This window comes from Peromyscus eremicus, chromosome 3, assembly GCF_949786415.1.
Source record: "Peromyscus eremicus chromosome 3, PerEre_H2_v1, whole genome shotgun sequence".
In the NCBI taxonomy this organism is placed as follows: domain Eukaryota; kingdom Metazoa; phylum Chordata; class Mammalia; order Rodentia; family Cricetidae; genus Peromyscus; species Peromyscus eremicus.
Window position 1 is genome coordinate 156030614 of NC_081418.1, and position 20257 is coordinate 156050870.

General features: G+C 42.3%; 1 protein-coding gene across 2 annotated transcripts in view; it reads left to right on the plus strand.

The window, feature by feature from the left end:
- Far2 (fatty acyl-CoA reductase 2) overlaps window positions 1-20257 on the plus strand; it is a 99162-nt gene that overhangs the window by 70049 nt on the left and 8856 nt on the right. For both annotated transcript variants that reach the window (XM_059256405.1, XM_059256406.1), the window contains exons 3-8: window positions 4116-4291; window positions 8181-8360; window positions 13923-14100; window positions 14417-14461; window positions 15414-15532; window positions 16176-16243. In XM_059256405.1, coding sequence (XP_059112388.1) covers window positions 4116-4291; window positions 8181-8360; window positions 13923-14100; window positions 14417-14461; window positions 15414-15532; window positions 16176-16243 — 766 coding nt within the window. The remainder of the gene's footprint in view (window positions 1-4115; window positions 4292-8180; window positions 8361-13922; window positions 14101-14416; window positions 14462-15413; window positions 15533-16175; window positions 16244-20257) is intronic.

A 20257-nucleotide genomic window follows, 5' to 3' on the forward strand; every position in this document is an offset into this window, starting at 1 on the left:
ACATTGAAATCAGAAAGAGAGTTTCCTTTGTTTTAGGGACCTATTAAGTGACACATGTTATGCTAAGCACTGACTTTCATTATCATATTTAATCTTAGGAATCCTTGTGAAGTGTTTATTCTTATGTCATAGATGAGAAATTAATCCCAGAAAACTGTCCTCTCCCCAGGGCTGTGTTATCTGTGCAGAGGAGGTGACGCAGCAAAGCTGGAAGGCAGCTCTTCTGGGACCATACGTCCTCCGTGGTGTAGCTTAAGTTTTCCTGCCTGGCCCACAGTCAGGATATATCTCTTTCACCTGCCAGTCCCACAGCCTCTCAGACCCTACCAAGTAAACACAGAGACTTATGTTGCTTTCAAACTGTATGGCCGTGGCAGGCTTCTTGCTAACTGTTCTTATAGCTTAAATTAATCCATTTCCTTTAATCTATACCTTGCCACATGGCTCGTGGCTTACCGGCATCTTCACAAGCTGTTTCTCATCGTGGCGGCTGGCAGTGTCTCTCTGACTCAGCCTTCCACTTCCCAGCTTTATTCTCCTCCTTGCCCCGCCTATACTTCCTGCCTAGCCAACGGCCAATCAGTGTTTTATTGATTAATCAGCAACACATTTGCCATACATCCCACAGCACCGTGGCACTCTTACCTCCTCTGCAGGAAGAGCCTGCTTCCTTGGTGACAAAACCATTAGGAGGTAAAGTGTTGCTGGACCCATCTAAGTATCCATCAGCACCTTCCCTTCTTAATGGTCCTATTAGAGCCTAGAAATAATCTTTTTGTTGGCCTCCGTCTTCTAGCTAACGCCTTCCTGCCCACATACTTATTCTCAAAGTACACTATGGAACCTACCTTGTGGGGATAAAGAACAAAAAGGTGACGAATGAAATATGTGCCACCATTAGTGCTGATTATAGGTTCTTATGAAAAGTGAACTGAAATTCTGACAAGTGAAAAGCTGTTCTCAAGAATAGCTTCACGTATTTAATCTCTAATTCTCTAAGGTCACAGGATGATACAGTTCCATGATTGGCATTTTAAGTAAATGTGCAGAAAAGGCCCAGAGAACTTCACAACTTGTTCTTGTTACATGAACAATAAAGAGCAGAATGGGGATTTAGCCCAACCCATTGTGATGACAGAGGATCTGATGTCTTTCCAGAATACACAGTTCTGGTACACACCTGTAGTGTGTCATTTGCCATTGTCATTACACACCTGGTACCAAGCACAAGTGTCCAAGCTGTTGATCCAGACCCTTCTACACCTTCCAGGCAGTCCCAACCACATGCTCATACCACATTGTCTTGTGGTGTTATAGCAACGGTCCTCACTGAAGCAATTAAAAACTTACAGATTGACCCTTTATAGCCTATGGGAAATGCTAGCAATGAGTAAGATCCTGATGCTTTGTGGGGTGTGTGTGTGTGTGTGTGTGTGTGTGTGTGTGTGTGTGTGTGTGAGAGAGAGAGAGAGAGAGAGAGAGAGAGAGAGAGAGAGAGAGAGAGAGAGAGAGAGAGGAGACTTTAAATTATATATATAAGTTCTTCAGTATGGTTTATATGGACATACTTAATTGCCCTGCACCTGAACTAGAGCTAACACCCCCACATCTCCTGATGTACTTTTTAATTCAGCACCCTGAAAATTCCTTAGAAAATTCTTTCACTTCAGAGCTCTTGGACAGTCCACAGTCTACCCTTTAACTTAACAGACCTCACCATTTCCCCCCACAGAATCAAAGTAGTAACTAAACAAGCACTGGTGTGTTACTGGGACTAGATAGTAGAAGTCTATTTGAAGAGAGGGATTCAATAGAAGGAATAGAGAGCAAAGGCCCTCATGAAAGATTACATTCAGTGATGCCCAGAAAACAAAGCCAAACCTCCTGTGGATGCCTCCCAAATGAGGCCATGGGGGTCACCCCTTCATTGTAAGAGTCCAAATTCCAGCCCTGAACCCTTCCAAAGGCAGTGCAAAGGTGTGATGCATCCACTCTCCACCCAATACATGCTCCTCTCCAAAGTCAGTGTCCACAGAACCACAAACAAGTTAGTGAAGAAAATTCTATCATAGACTCAAAGATGGTTATACAAATTCAGTTACTAAAACAGGGAAATTGCAAACATTTCACACAAACTTGTACATTTGTTGTATGGCTAAAAAGAACTATCACAGGGGAAACATTTGGTTGTAAAAGCAAACATTTAGCATATTTATGATTGATCAAGATTAGAACTGTTAAAGTTCTGTCTCCAAGAGCTAGAATGACCTCTTTAGTGAGATTGAATATTTTATCAACCTTATCTATCCCAGATGTCAGAACAAAACATCGAGGACTGGCCCAACCTAATTATCTTCAGAACTGTAGTGATATCTCTTGATAGGCCAGCCCTTCCACGTAGAAAGTAGAAGCTTGGGGATGGAAGCATGGCACGCGCTGGCTGCCTGCGGAACTGAGTTCCTTCCCTAGTCATCTTCATCCAGCTCCAAGGATGTCTTTGAGCCTGCTCTTGCCTGATGCAAATAAAATATGATTTCTCTGACTACCTGAATTTTTTGCTTTTGTTTTGTTTTTGAAATAGGGTCTCCTGCAATCCAAGCTATCCTCAAAGTGGCTAACTAGAAGAGATGACCTTGAACTTGAGTGCTGGGATTGTTGGTGTGCATCACCATGCCTGGTTTTATGCAATGCTGGGGGTCAAACCAGGGCCTTGTGCATGGGAGGCAGACACTTTGCCAACTGAGCTGTATCCCAAGCCCAGATTTAATGTTTTATTACTCAACAAAAGAGCCTGCTACTATGAATCAAGCAGCACACTGTCTTCAGAGTCTGCGGACAAAGGGGCCTGTCTCTGGTATTGCCTTATGCTTAAAAAACCAAAGACCAACTTTGCCTGTTCTTAATACTTCTAAACATTTATCCCCATGGATGCTATATGGAAACTCCACCTTAACAAAATGTTTGGAAACAAGATTGTTTTCACTAAAATGGTGTTTTCAAAACAATAGAAAATGCAAATTTAATCTAAGAATCTGTGTGGTGGGGAAAGCAGAGAATCAACCCACTTGAGTAAATGTAATAAGAGCTAAAATTGTTGTTTTCATCTCTTCTCCCTTCAAAAATAAAAATGCTAAAAAAAAATCAGTTAAAATCCAGTGCAAAAGTACATGAGCTCATGTAACCCTTGACATTAACTGCCATTGATATTAGACTATGATTACATAACATTTCTGTTTTACTCATAAAATGTTTACCTAATTTTTTATTTTCCAATTACATTAGTGCTTATATCTTTGTAGCTCGGCCCATTAAGCAAGGTGATTTCCTGTTGTTTGCTAAAGGCCAATAACCTAGCCCTGAAAACCATTATTTCTCATATAAAAAGTAAAAACTATCCCCATGTGTAAATATGAGACTAAAGGATGAAGGGAGTCAGGTAAGGAGGAGGTGACTTAGTTATGGCTTTTGTTGCTGTGATAAACACCATGACCGAAAGGAACTTGGGGAGGAAAGGGTTCATTCCACTTACACATTACTGATCATCACTGAAGAAAGTCAGGGCAGGAACCCGGAGGCAGAAAGTAACACAGAGGCCATGGAGGAGTGCTGCTTACGGGCTTGCTCTACAAGGCTTGCTTAGCCTGCTTTCTTATAGCACCCAGAATGACCGGCTCAGTTTGTACCATCCACAACGGGCTGGGCCCCCTACAGCAGTCACTAATTAAGAAAATGCCCTACACACTTGCCTACAACCCAGTCTTATGGAGGCATTTTCTCAATTGAGGTTCCCTTCTCTCAGATGACTCTAGTTGTGTCAAGTTGACATAAAACTATCCAGTACAGTGACCATCACCCCTTCATCTCCAGGGCAGAGTTCAAAAATATGCACCTGACTGATTATTAGGCATGCCTTTTTCAGATGTTCCTGGGAGTTAAGAGGATCCAAATTACACCAAATGCATGAAATGGAGGGCTCTTGACTGTGGAGACACCTTCATTGAAAACACGAGTATTCCAAATAAAACCAGGGTGTGAGTGCTATAATGAAAGACATATATACAAAGCAAGGCTTTGTGGTGTTAATGAGGCTCATGGCCTGTGAATTTCTGTTTCAGCTGTTTGAGAAAGTCAAAGAAGTCTGTCCAAATGTGCATGAGAAAATCAGACCCATCTCTGCAGACCTCAACCAGCGTGACTTCGCCATCAGCAAGGAGGACATGCAGGAACTTCTGTCTTGCACCAATATTATCTTCCACTGTGCGGCCACTGTGCGTTTTGATGCACATCTGAGGTATAGTATACTCCCTCTGTACTCTCGTGGCTTATAGCACTCTCTGTCTCTCTCTGCTTCTGCACAGTGGGATATGGAGACAGGTGTGTGTGTGTGTGTGTGTGTGTGTGTGTGTGTAAGAGTCTTCATAAAAAGGAAAAAAAGAACCACAAAACATGCCAGTGAAAAGTTTAAAAAGAAACATACAAGAATCTTCAGAACGTCTTCATGTCCCACTATGCAGAGGCAGCAATCTATCATGGTGGGCACACACACACACACACACACACACACACACACACACACACACACTTTCTACCGGCTGCTGTAGTTATGCAGACATGGGCTCAACTTCAAAGAAAGGGTGTTGGAGCTCCTGTTGGGAGCATTCTGTGCCCTGTCCAGTGCTGTTGGAATGACAATGGACATGGTATTACACATTTTTCTTTATTTCTTTGATGATTAGAAAGGTTGACATGCTTAAGTGCTTATTGTTATTTTACTCTTTCGTGAAATGCCTGTTCATGTTGTTTTCCTATTTCAAACTGAGTTTTTTTTTTTTTTTACTGATTACAGTTTTACTTGGAAGCTTCAGCATATTAACTTTAGCTTTTATAAAGCTCAACATATTTCAGCTTACCTGCATCTTTTTACTCTTTGTTACTTAATGTATATTCATAATTTCTTGGATTATTTTGTAATTTTGCTTTTACATTTAGATATTTGAAATGTCTTTATTCATTCATTATTATTTAATCATTTATTTTGAGATAGGGTCTCTCTACATAACCCTGTCTGTCTGTCTTGGAACTCACTACATTGACCAGGCTGGCCTGGAATGTACAGCCATCTGCCTGCCTCTGCCTCTTGGGTGCTGGGATTAAAGGTGTGCACCACCACAGCCAGCCCCTTTTAAATGCTTTTAACTATGAACAGGGATGGTCAGGGAAATTCTACAAAAATAGTGAGTTGGGTATGAAGACAGTAGTTTTCCTTTTCTCTAATCCTTTGAGATGGTTCATTCTCAATCAATGCTTATCAAGGGGTCTAGTTTTGAATCTATATGAAACCAGATTCTTGTCCTAAATTACTAACCCTGCTTCTTCCATTGATCAGACTTTCTCAGAAAATATCACACCATTTTAAAAACTAATTTTGACTAGGCCATGAATATTCATAGAACCCTTTTAAAATAGAAATAGCACACTATTCTCATGTGGTGCTATTTATTTAAATTTAGTGTAATTTTTCCTGTCTCTCTCTCTCCTCTCTCTCCTCTCTCTCCTCTCTCTCTCTCCTCTCTCTCTCTCTCCTTTCTCTCCTCTCTCTCTCTCAAAAGCCAGCCCCTGCCCTTTATAGCCACTGGGCAATCAACCCCGTAGTGCCATGTGGACAATGCCGATAGGGTCAGACATACGCAAGCAAGCCAGATTAGGCTCAGGTGCGCAGAAGCAAGCCAGATCCTAGCCTTAGCCAAATAAGGAGCACCTGCCATCGGGAAGGCAGAAGCCGGATGCCGGTGCCATCCTTGCGGCGCGGCCGTGCACGACTCTCTACATTTTCCAAGTTACCTTCAATATATAGCTTCATTTAGAAAAAATTAACATTTTAAAAATACCAATTCTTCTCATTCAATGACAATGTATTTCCACTTATTCCACTTTAATACATGAATGAAATTGATGAAGTTTTATCTATCCACTTACGATTCCTTTAAGTACAGGCGCTCATTTGAATGTGTGCCTTTAGGCCACTGTATGCTCTAGTTTTCATTTAGATATAGAATGGGATTTTAGCATTTTGCCATAATTTTTAGTAGATATTTTACCTAATGGATCGTCTGCATTCTAATTTTTTAAGCTTCTTTTGTTTATTTTCCAAATACATAATTTTATATTACAGCAATTTTGTGACTGGGTTTTCAATGTTTTACATCTGTTCATTAATTTTGTTTTTCTCTCCAATAACAGGGTAGTTCCTTGTAGTAACTCCAAGGACTAACTGGCAATGTCTGGAGGCATCCTTCTTACCCTTGAAGGCAGTACTCCTATCCTCTCACCACAAAGCACAGCTTTGGATAGAACTTGAAATGTGTGCTCTTTTATCACTTCATTAGTACATTTATTTAAATGGGAAATGGATATAAAATGTTATTTAATTTTTTTTCAAAAAAAAGCTGGAGAGATGGCACAGAGGAGTGTGTACTGCTCTTGCAGAGGATCCTAGTTTGGTTGCTAGCACCCACAGTGGGTGGCTCACAACCACCTGTAACTCTGCTTCCAGGGTATCCAATGTCTCTGGTCTGTGTGGGTACCTACACTCAGATGCACACATGCATACACACACACATACACATACACACACACACACACACACACACACACAGTTATATATGTGGGATCATATAGTTTTCCTCTTTTTGAGTTAACTTAGAGTAATGAGTTTCCTGATATTGAATAAAGCATGTGTCTCTTAAGTGAATTCTGGCCATCTTACTGCTTATACTGAGTTTATATAGCTTTCTACAGTATCAGCTACAATTTAGGATTTGGCATCAATCTTCATGGCTAGCCTGGATCCTTACAACAACAACTTATATTGTTCTTTCAAATATCTACTCTTAGTTCTCTCCAAGTTATTTGTATGTTTCACCTTCTTGAGTTAGAGTCTTCATTTGTTTGGTTTTGTTTTTTCAATGGCCACTTGATCAATTCAGAGGACTGTGTTTTCTGTTTTACTGATTAGAATCATGTAACCTCTAGACACAGTATGTACAGTGCTTCAGTGATGAGGACGAAGGACCCCACATGCCAGGAGCACATCACAATTTCAAGTGTCATAGAATTGTGCATCCAGGGACCAATTCTTTTCTTGTCTCTGATTGGTGCCACCAATATCTGAGCCATTTACCTATTACTGAAGTAAGTATAGTCATTGCACATACACCATTTAAAGCTTGGTACATCCGCCACAGTCACAGTGTGGCACCCCAGACACTGCAGGAGGTACACTCGCAGTGTGGTACACCCGTCAATCACTGCAGGAGGTACACTCGCAGTGTGGTACACCAGTCACTGCAGGAAGTACACTTGCAGTGTGGCACACCAGTCACTGCAGGAGGTACACTCACAGTGTGGTACACCAGTCAGTCACTGCAGGAGGTACACTCGCAGTGTGGTACACCCGTCAATCACTGCAGGAGGTACACTCGCAGTGTGGTACACCAGTCACTGCAGGAAGTACACTCGCAGTGTGGTACACCAGTCACTGCAGGAGGTACATTTGCAGTGTGGTACACCAGTCACTGCAGGAGGTATACTCACAGTGTGGTACACCAGTCAGTCACTGCAGGAGGTACACTCTCAGTGTGGTACACCAGTCAGTCACTGCAGGAGGTACACTCGCAGTGTGGTACACCAGTCACTGCAGGAGGTACACTCGCAGTGTGGTACACCAGTCACTGCAGGAGGTACACTCGCAGTGTGGCACACCGGTCAATCACTGCAGGAAGTACACTCACAGCGTGGCACACCAGTCACTGCAGGACATACACTCGCAGTGTGGTACACCAGTCAGTCACTGCAGGAGGTACACTCGCAGTGTGGTACACCAGTCACTGCAGGAGGTACATTCGCAGTGTGGCACACCGGTCACTGCAGGAGGTACACTCGCAGTGTGGTACACCGGTCACTGCAGGAGGTACACTCGCAGTGTGATACACCAGTCAGTCACTGCAGGAAGTACACTCACAGCGTGGCACACCAGTCACTGCAGGAGGTACACTCGCAGCGTGGCACACCGGTCACTGCAGGAGGTACACTCACAGCGTGGTACACCAGGTAATGGGGTAGATGTGGCAACACAGGACACTGAGTGTCTTTACTGCTTTTTTCTGCTTCGTCCTCTCCAGAGAAGCTGTGCAGCTGAATGTCACCGCCACCCAGCAGCTCCTGCTAATGGCCAGCCAGATGCCAAAGCTTGAAGCCTTCATCCACATCTCTACTGCCTTTTCTAACTGCAATCTGAGCCACATAGATGAGGTCATCTACCCATGCCCTGTGGAGCCAAGAAAGATCATTGACTCCATGGAGTAAGTTGGGTCAAATGAAGGAACTGGGTGGCAGCACGTGGCTTTCTCTACGTTTCTTTGTGATTCTTAATGAAGTTATGAGGTAGGACACTTTGAAAAAAAAAGTGCTTTGGAAAAATGCTTCACCTGTCATTACTAGTCCCTTCTTCCAGTAAGAAATATGCCCCCAGAGGGAAGGAAGATAGAAGATGCATATGTGTGTGTACTAGGAATTGACAGATAGAAGAGGAGCCAGAGCCTTGTGCATGCTAAGCAAGCACTCTTCCACTGAGCTGTATCCTCAACCCTGAAAATCCCTAAAGAAACACCTTGTTGAGGATAGGGCTGCAGAAACATTAGACTATGGATGTATTCACCTCTCAGCATCGCTAAATAATACAAATGATCAGGAGAGAAATTTTGAAGTTGGACTGATGTGAGTTCACCTCATGGCTGATAACTTTCTGTGTAAACTGGAACAATTGTTTTAGCCTTTCTAAACCCCCCTGATCCTTTTTTGTTACTTTCCTGTTGCTGTGATAAAAAATACCCTAACAAAAGCAACCTATGAGGAAAGGGCTCATTTGGGCTTACAGTTCTAGGGCAGTCCATCATGACAGGGAAGCTGTGGCTGCAGGAGTGGAGAGAACTAGCCACATTGAGTCCACAGTCAAGAACCAAAGAACAGGACTCCTTCCGACCATCTTGTCATCTCCTGTTTATTTCGCCCAGGAACCGAGCATGGGGACTGGTGCCTCCGTCTAAGAGTGGATCTTCCCACCTCAGTCAACGCAGTCCACACAGCCCCTCAGATACAGGCCCAGAGGCTAACCACCACAGAGCTTACCTGACAGTAGTGATGATGAGCAAATTATATAAATCTATTACTACGGTTCTGGGGAGTAATGGTTTTTGGTGAAGAATCTAATTCTTCCAAAATATAGCAGGGGACAGTATTCTGCTGATATACTTCCCTACCTTTGCTAAAGTGGTCTCCAGTCTGTTTTCTCTTATCACCGGTCAACAATAACAACAACAAAATCACTTTCTTCATAGGATGTGGTTCTAGTTGTAGACGTTTATTTCTGTTTTCTTTAGAGCTTATTTGGCTCTAACTACTTGAGTTTTATGTCTTTTAAACACTACATTAAAAAAAAAAAAGGTATGGCACAAGCCTAGCAGTGATAGCACATGCCTTTAATCCCAGTACTCAGGAGGCAGAGCCAGGAGAATCTCTGTGAGTTCGAGGTCAGCCTGGGCTACAGAGTGAGATCTGGGACAGGCTCCAAAACTACACAGAGAAACCCTGTCTCGAAAACAAACAACAAAAAAAAATATGGCACAAAATGACTGTTCCATGGTGAATCTGCCAGTGTATAAATTCATGCAATACTGTAATTGCATTTAAAATATACTCCTTTTTAAAAGTTTTAGCTAAATTGGGAGCTTGTTCCCTTCATTTCTGTCTCTCCTGGCTCTGAGACTGGATGTTTTTACCTGTCACTTAAAAATCTTCAAAATGGAGGTCATTTAGAGGAACTGGCACAAGGGAGCATTCCAAGTTAACGGTTCCTCAGGAGAGCTGCAGAAAAGGCACATGAGGTTTGATGCCCAGGTCAGTTCATTTGTAGAAAGCCCGAGAGCATGTTCAGTATGAATTGATGCTTGTCACTAAGCTTCCCTCCCAGGAAAGGGCCCCCTGCTTGATTCAAAACCAAAACTGAGTTCCCAGGGCCTCATCCACTACCCTCCATTTTGATGTCTGAGAGGGGACTATGCAGTTGGAAACCTCTGAGAGTTCATCACAGACAGGGGAAATAGCATTCAGCTCACCACAGTGAAGGGCTCCTCATACCACCTCCTCCTTCTAAACTGTATGCAGACACTAAATACTCCAAGGCTAAAAGGAAGAACTTTCCTTCCAGAAAAGTGATCAGCCTGCTGTCTTATCTGGATACATCACCAGGAAAAGTCCATAACTTATAGTCAGTAATTGGGGTGGGTGGTACTCACAACAAGCATTATGCTTAGAAATTCCTTCTTCCCTGGAAAATGTTTAAATTAACTGTGAAACAAATGCCCCAAATTGAGGATGGTTGCCTTCCACCTTTTTGTTCTCAGCACTCCACCACTGTGGCCCATGTTTTCACAATTTTCCTTCCTTCTCTATAAAAGCACCCCTTTCGTTGACATATCTCCCCACAACCCCATTTCCTTCTGAGTCCACCTGTTCTCTTGCGTCTCTATCCATCCCTGCTTCCCTAAACCTTACAGAGTGTAGAAACTAACGCTCCTGAGGGCATGATGAAACATCCACTAAGGAAGCAGGGTTTCAGGACAGAAAGGTGATGAGACAAATAATGAGATGGAATCGCTGCTCTCTGGACCACTGTCAAGAGAGAGTCAGACACATGCCAAACACATAAGCATGGTGGCTACAATAAACATAGCCTGACTAGGGAAGATGAGAAAAGGTCATCACAGAACTCCTACCATTCACTCCCAGAAGATACATATTCCTCATTTCACTCAACTACTGTGTAGACAAGAAGCTACTAATACCATAATTAAAAAAGGATAGTAAGTTAGAAGAGCCTGTGCTGTGTGTAACTGCATCAGACATACACATACTGCTAAGATCTTCAATGACTTTATGCTTCTTTTGAAGGAATTTAAGTAGAATTTTAAAATTGGAAACTCATGGAAAGAAAGTGAAGTCAAATTTGGGAGCTGGCACTTGCACGTTCAAAACATGTCCTTGAATATACTGCAGGACATTTAGTTGATTTCAGAAATGTATATTGATCCATGCAGTATCTTTTTTCCATGCTAATTTACAGTTTTGAAGAACTAATGGGAAAGAGAATAGCAGAAATTGGTAACTGAACACAGGAGAGGGCCTCAGGCAGCAGTGGATGGGCATTTGTCACACTGCCCTCCCCTCTGAATCCAGGAAGGGACTAGATGAAACAGGAAATGGTTAGAGGGGCAGTAGAAGAAAAGTTACTTTAAAATCAACTAGGGGCTTGCTTTATTAATACAAAATACCACCACTGGCCTGGGAATAGAGTATATGCAAAGCCCTGGGTTCATTTCCTAGCACTGAAAATGAGAGAGGGGTAGAGAGGTGGGAAAGAAGGAAGAGAGACTTCTGTTTTATTGGCTCACTCATAGGTGCATATATCCATGCTTGTCCTCATGATAATCCATGAATATGAACAGATAGAACGAGCCATCTTTCCTGAGTGAAAATGGAGTGAGCAAGAACAGAATACAGGGGTACACAGATGGAACTGAGTAGTGGGGACAAGCCTTCTGCATATGCAACAAGCTCTCACACCCACACCCCTAGGAATCTACGGAGTCAGTATTCTCTAAGACAAGCTAACTTTCCCCACTTCGTAGAGCCCTCAGCTATAATCCTTTGCAGTGAGCAGCTGTTCCTCGTGGTGTGGCATTGACTCCCTGTAATTTCTAGGTTCTGATGCTCCTTTTTCCTGCATCCTGGTTGAAATTAAACTTGGTTTTTATAATCTGTATTGGTGTAGGAAACTGGTCTTAGGTTAGTCAATTCACTGCTTACCCACAAATGAGATCAAATGACAGGGGTGGAGCTGCCCTCTGTGTCTGTGACTTTCCATCTTTACATTCAGCCAACTGCTAATCTGAGTCCTCGTGCCTGCACTGAGCCTGTACAGGCTTTTTGTCACTACTCCATAAACAATACAACAAACACTTAGACTGCATTTACACGATTCTCAGTGTTATAGGTAATTTAGATGGTTTAAAGTGCACATGAGGATATGCATAGGCTATATGCAAACCAATTCCCCTTGGATAACAAGTGGAGTCAAGGTGGGTGGGGGATCCTACCTTGTCTATTACTCTTCCAATTCCCATGTAGTCACTTAATTCTTTTTGACATGTATATGTGTATATGGTGTACATGTATGCATGTTCACATGTGTGAGCCCACAGATGTATGTACATACATGTGGGTGCATAAGGAGGCTCAAAGTTGATGCCAAATGTCTACCTTTCTCAATCACTTCCATAGTATATAACAAGGAGGAATCTCTTGGCTGACTTGGAGCTTGCTGATATGTTTAGTCTAGCTGGACACTTGTTCCAGAGAATCTGTCTCTGCCTCCCCAGTGCTAGTATTATATAGCTAGGACACCAAATTGGCTTATGTGGGTTCTCAAGATCCACACTCTACTACTCAACACCTGCATGCCAAGTACTTTATACACTGAGGCATCTCCTCAGTCCTGTCTTCATATTTAATATCCTTTATTTCTCAGTGTGTTTGGAGTTTTTTTCAATTCTAGGGAAACCCAAAGGCATTTGTGTGTCTGGGTTATATTCTGTACTGACAGAAGCCAAGGAAGGAAAATTGAGCCATTATGGCCAGTCTTGGTATTCTACACCACTGTCAATGAGAGTGATTAAAATATAGTCAGGACTCTGAATAGATCTTAGCATCAGACACAGGGTTTAACAATTTGGCATAGGAGTGGAGGGATAACTGCTAATGTTTTCTACAATCAAAATGGGACGGTTATGCTTTCTCCTATAAACTAGGAACAAATGCACTAAACACGTTGAGCATGACTGGCAAGCTGACCCAGTGGATAAAAGCACTCCCCTCCAGGCCTGGTGACACATGGAGAAGGAGATGAACAGACTCTTACAGGTTGTCCTCTGTGGCAAACGTGCACTCTCCAATCATGCACACAAGATGAATATAATTTTTAAATATTTTTAAAGTAATTACATGAACGTATTCAGGCAGCCTAAAAAATTTAAATTATATCAACATTTAACCAAACAGCCCTGCTAACTAAAAGAAACATTACATATTTAAGTGACAATAATGCCGCTCTTAGGGAAATATCAATAAACATGGGATTATTACAATGGTCTGGCATGTTTTTTAATTAGGCTGATACTCTGGTAATGCCTGTCACCCCTAAGTAGAGCTATTCAGTAGCTGTGCTATTGGTGCTGCCTCAGCTCTCTGGACTCACTCCACATCAGAATCCCTAGAAAGCCCTGAGCAGTCACTGAGTTGTTAGCTTAGAGTCTAAAGGAATCTTCAGAATATGTTAGGATTATGTCTGACAAATACAGCTGCTTTATGGAGACAGTGAAATTTTAAAATTTAAAAACTACACGTTTAAGACTGGTACAAGACAACTTGCCTTGTATCCTGAATGAATGAAGCAGATTGGAGGAAGAGCCCCCAGCTAGGGAGCACAGTACTGGCTTTCTCTTGGACATGGGCTCATTACTCATACACATACATGTTCAGTGGACAAACTAATGAGACTGTAGAAGTAAAGATAGGGGTTCCATGCGATGCACTGAATTACATATCCATGGAAATAATCAAGTATCTGGGTGGGGGGAACAGACTTTTAACTAAGATATGAGAAGGAATGATGTGAACATACACACTTGTCCTTGTGATGGTTGTCTTCCAGATTCAAGCCAGGTGCAAGTTTTGTTTGACTGGCTGTGTTTTCTTGTTGTTTCTATTGTGCTGTAGATGTTGCTAGAATTTTTTCCCTCTGCTTTCAGGTGGTTAGACGACTCTATCATTGATGAGATCACTCCCAAGCTGATTGGGGACCGACCCAATACCTACACCTATACCAAAGCCTTGGGAGAGATGGTGGTACAGCAGGAAAGTGGGAACCTGAATGTGGCCATTGTCAGGCCATCCATAGTGGGAGCAACCTGGCAGGAGCCTTTCCCGGTGAGCACCACACTTTTCCTGCTCTGCTTCAATACAGGTGCCTTAAAAACCAGCTTCTTTCTGATCGTCCTTCTCCTCTTCTGCTTTTAATGTGTCCATTCCCTCCTTCTCCCCTCTCTTCCTTTCTCCTCTTTTCCTACATTCTTTATGACCAATTGATTAGTATTATAAATGGGTGTGTGGGTGTGTACACAAACACACACATATATATATATATGCACACCCATACACCCTGCCACACACAAACAGATTGGGCTGTCTAAGGGTAACTAACAATTTTCTGAAATGTGTAACCAACAGAGATCTTTCTTTCCAGGGTTGGGTTGATAATTTAAATGGACCCAGCGGAATCATTATTGCGGTATGTACAAAAATGAGAAAGTAACCCCTTGAAATGGAGAACCAAACAGAGACCCTGGTGTCCACTTGGTGTGGTGATAAAGGAAGTAGCTTATCTAGAGTTACTAGTGGGAAGAGAAAAGCAGCAGAAAGTTGCTTTTATCATCAGGACAGACATGACTGATATGCTCAGTTGCTATTCCAGAGTTTTACTTTGGAGATGTTTGCATATCAAAAATTTTCCTTTGGTTACCACAAGGTGGAGGTATTTTCTTCTCATTGGTTTATTAATGGCTTGAACTAATGCATTTAATCAGGTTTACAGGAAAAATATTAGCCTCAAGGGCCAGAGATGCAGCTCAGCTGGTAGAATGCTTGGTCTAGCATACTTGAAACCCTGAGTTTTGACCCCCAGCACTTTATAAACTGAGTGTGTGTGGCAACTCACACCTATAATCCCAGACCTCAGACAGGTAGAAGAATCAGAACCTCAAGGCCAACCTGTGCTACATGAGACCCTGTCTCAAAAAAAAATTATCCCAAAGACTATGGAATGCTTGACATTAAAATACACAAGCTTGTGTGCATGTATTGTCTTACTTCTACTTTTCCAGTCATCCTCTTTCTATTCCCTGACTGCTTTCATTCCCATGACAGTTTAGATGGGGATAAAAATCATGTCAACATGGGCTAGAATCAGTTTTATTACAGTGCACACCAGCACACTGACTCGAATTCCATCCACTTCACATTATATTTTTAGTAGACAAAGATGTAGCTAGACACACACAGAGACAGACAGACAGACAGGCACGCACACACACACACACACACACACACACACACACACACACACACCTATGGATTCTTATAACAAAAGAAGGGACCTAGTGTCCAACCCCCATACAAAGTGGCTAGTCCCGGCTGTGACTTCATACCTGATTAATATTCTGTGCTCCATCTCTCCTGAGCAGGCGGGGAAAGGATTTCTTCGGTCCATAAAAGCTACTCCCATGGCAGTGGCAGACTTGATTCCAGTTGACACAGTTGTCAACCTCACCATAGCAGTAGGATGGTATACTGCAGTTCACAGGTAAGCATGCTTATGCAAACTTCTGAGAGGAGATGGGGTTTCAGTCTACAAGACTCCAAAGTGATAGGATGTTTGTTCCAGGATCTCAGAATTCCCGATATACCTCTCTATATAGGCAAAGGTGCATGAATACTGATTAATACTTGGTGGGTCATAAAATAATTTGCTATTAGACCACTTACCGTGGAATTTTTGAATAACCAAAAAGCTTTGCTTTCTATTCAGTATCTTAAAATAAGAAACTAGTCGATGAAATGGCAGCACAGTTTATATTTTTGTTGAACTGCTGTTTCGTTGCTGGTAAATGCCAAGAGATAAGACAGGAAATTTGCTGACACGAAGTAAAGGCTATGGTGCCTGTGTGTGTGACTGTGGCTCTGTTAGTAAATGACAAGGAAAAGGAGATTTTTCTCATGTGAACTCAGGCATGTGTACTCCACAGGTCACACCTATTTGATATATTGATGCGTGTACTTTTTCTTCCTTTTTTTCACTTTTCCTATCAACCCAAAGAACAGAGAATCTGAAAGTGCTGTGTAGATTGCAGTAGCCACAGGAACTTTGATACCTGCCTCAGGGTTAATTCCCTTTATTTCTCATTAGTTATCAATTTGGTCATATTTATTTAACTTTTATCTTCCAGACCTAAATCAACATTAGTCTACCATTCCACATCTGGTAATCTCAATCCGTGTAATTGGTATAAAATGGGTGAGTGCCTTTAACTATGTAAGTGCATAGCTACCTGTATTGGCCAGGGAAAAACAGTGTGTCTTGCAGCCAGGAACACGGGGTTGCGGGGAGCCAAAACAAAACCAACCTTAAAGAGAGAAAGTCTCTGCAGATTGTAAATGTGTTGTCGTCAACTAGAATGTACATTGATTAAATAAGAAAGTGTGCTGTGGAAAAACATGCAGGATTACACGGAATGAAGTCTTACAGGAAGTTTTAAAAACAATGAAGCCAAGCAAAAGTTGGCAAGATAAACAGTACTGGTGGCAGTCAGCACCCCCGACTCACAGCGGCTGTTTCAGAAAGGTCACGCAACAGTCCACCTCTGTTATGGAGCAGTGGTATTGCTCATCCATTTGTGCAGCTGCCAGCCCCCGCCCTGCCTCAACTGTGCAGCACCTGGGATGCTGAAAGTGATCTGTTGGTAACAGATCTCATGTATCTAGGAATCTGCCAAACCAATCAACCAATGGTGCACACCTTTGTTGACTTAGGAGTTAGTTTTCTTGCTAAAGTCTGAGATTTAAGACCCTCTAGCTGTTGTTCTAGTCTTATTCCCATGCAGAGCATGCCCGCACACACACACACACACACACACACACACACACACACACACACTGTGTTATTTGTACTTGCAAAGTTGCAGATGTGGAATTATCTGTGATCAAGTTCTTTTCATCATAAACTCAGTTATTTAGATCACATATCTAAATTAGAATTGATTTCAAAATAGTAAGAAATCTGTCTGCATTAGTAATGGGAGATGTCTAAGATCCCACCCATATACATTGATAGTAACATAAGCAAATAAGATATTGGAGACTCAGGCAGGGGAGATGGCCAACAGTTGAGAGCATGTACTACTCTTGCAGAGGATCCAGTGTGGTTGCCAGCACCCATATCAGTTGGCTCACAATTGCCTCTAACTCCAGCTCCAGAGGATCTGACACCTTCTTGTGGCCTCTGCAAGCACCTATACTCAAATGCACATACCTACACACAGACACACATACATGCATATAATATTAAATGTTAAATATTAAAAATAAGACTTTTAAAAAGAGTTTGGAGGATATAGTATTTTTAAAATTTTTCTTCCTTCCTGAAAACTCTCATTTTATGGAATTAGACATGATTACAGTTAAAAAGACCTTAAAAAGTATCTAGGGTGCTCAACTTACATGAGGCCCGAGAGTAAATGAGCTTTTTGGATTCGTAAAGGGAGCTAGTTAGTCCCTGTAATAAAAGTAAAGCCAGGTCTCTGGCTCTCTTCTGTGTGAATAACCTTTCCACTAGTAATTTATAAAAGAAAATATAAGTCACTGTTAAGACAAAAATAAAGCCAGAGTCCTTGGTCGAAGACCTTAGGCAGTGCCAAGGAAACGTCTATGTGATTAGCAGACTTCTCAGTCTCTGCTTTAAGAAACCCACACTACAAAAACTCTATTGGCTGCATCTTAGTCACTGTTCTGTTGTGATGAACAGACACCATGACTAAGGCAATTCGTATAAATGAAAGCATTTGACTAGGGACTTGTTTACAGTTTCAGACGCTTAGTCCATTATCATCAGAGTGAGGAGCATGGCAGCAGACAGGCAGGACTGGTGCTAGAAATGTAGTTAAGAAGTACATCCTGATAATCCTTCTAATCCTTTCAAATAGCTACTTCCTGGTGACCAAGCATTCAAATATATAAACCTATAGGTCCATTCTTATTCAAACCACCACATTCCACTCCCTGGTCCCCATAAGCTTATAGTCATATCATAATGCAAAAACACAATCCAAGTTCAAAGGTCTCCATAGTCTTTCAGTCTCAACACTGTTTAAAAGTCCAAAGTTCAAAGCCTGTTCTGGGACTCATGACAATCTCTTAACTATCACCCCCTGTAAAGTCACAATGAAAAAAGCTTATCACAAACTTCCAATATACAATGACACATTTCCATTCCAAAGGGAGGGAAGGGTACATAGTGAGGAAATACTGGATCAAAGCAAGACCAAAACCCAACAGAGCAAACTCCAAATTCTACATCTCCATGTCTGATGTCAAAAGTACTCATCAGATCTCCAACTCCTTTCAGCTATGTTGACTACAACACACTTCTTTTCTTGAGCTGGTTCCACACTCAGTATGCAGCTCTCCTTGGCAGGTTACCATGACTCTGGCATCTCCGATATCTTGGGGTCTCCAACATAATCCAGGCTTTGCCTTCACAGCTTCACACAATGGCCTCTCCAGGGCTCTATGTAGGGGCACCCCTACCACAGGCTTGGCTCAGTGGCTTTCCTTAGACGCAGATGCAGATTCCACAACTTGTTTCTTGTATTCTTGACTCTAAAGCCAGAAACATGTGGCTGAGGCTGCCAACTTCTGCTACTTGGCTGAGACTGGGACAAGGCCTCCCTCATTTAGTTTCTTTTGCATCTGCTCTCTGTTTTCCATGGATTCCTTCAATGCTTGCTTAAGTTTTTAATTTCTTTTCACAAGTTGGAAGCTTAGCTGGGTGGGGTCTTGCCCTGAGGTCACTACTCCATTTAACACCAGGCTTTTCTTTAAGCATTTCATCTCTTTGAGCACTAGACTTAGCTCCATTACATTTCTTGGTAATCCTTTTCTCCTCAAACGGTACATTTTATATTTTTCCTTGCCCCACTTGCTCCTTTTCATTGTAGATCTGCATAAAAGTGACCACTAGTAACCACATGACACAGTCAATACTGGGCTGTCTTGAAATTGCCTCTGCCAATGTCATTAATCCAAAACTCTTCAATTTAGCTTCTGGCAAATTTTTAGGACAAGGGGGGAAAAGCAGCCACACTCTTTACCAAAATATCACTAGAATAGTCTCGTGGCTATTTACTAATTTCTTCCCCTGTGGAACTTCTCAAGCTGGGGCCAAACAGTTCAAATCACCCTCAGCACTGTCTTCCCTGCTTCTACTAGGATGGCCCATTAAGCCACTTTTCTAGACCAAAGACCAAAAGACTTCTGTATTCCTCCCACAAAGCAGCATGGTCAGGCCTATCACAGCAATAACCTAGTCCTTGGTAGCAACTTCTGTTTTAGTCACTGTTTGTCATGACACCATGACCAAGACAATTCTTATAAAAGAAAGCACTTAACTGGGGGCTTGCTTACAGTTTCAGAGGCTTAGTCCATTATCACTATAGCATGATGGTAGACATGGTGCTACAGAAGTAGTAGAGTTACATTCTGACCCACAGGCAGAGGGGGGGGAGGGAGAGGGAGTGGTGCGGGGAGAGAGGGGAGGGAGTATGTATTGCATGCTTGGGCCTACCATGGGTTTTTGAAACCTCAAAGCCCACCCCCAGTGAAACACTGCAACGAGGCCGCACTTACTCCAGTTACACCACATCTTCTAATCCTTAAGTAGTACCACTCCCTGGTGACTAAGCATTAAAATACATGGGCCTATGGAGACCATTCTTATTATACCAACACATATTGTCTATACACAAGGGACTATAGCTATTCAATGCCCAAGACCCATGGAAAATAATTTAAATACCTAATGATGAGACAGAAGGTTAAGGAAGACAGTTCGGCTATCCTACATGGTGTGAGTTCCCAATGACAACCTCCCTCTCCGTGTTACACAGTAATTCTCTCTATGTGCTTCAGTGGTGCTGTCTGGGGAACACTGCCGCAGAACTGCCAAACCCCTGTGGCTTGTTGTATGATAGGCTGTAACTTGAGGAATGCCTTTTCAGGAATGATAAATACTTGACATACGTGCTTCTCAACCCCTGACACCACAGCAGATATACTTAGCTGGTCATATCCTTCATCCAGTGCCAAGCCTCTACACAAGAAGCCTAATACAGCATATTAGGACTCCACTACCCACTAATTCAGGTTTGTTGAGTTTCAAACTCATTTATGCTTCATGACAGGGCTATTAGAAGTGATCCAAATGCTACTAACTGGAACCACTAGCAATGTCACCACAGGCTGAACATTTGTAGTT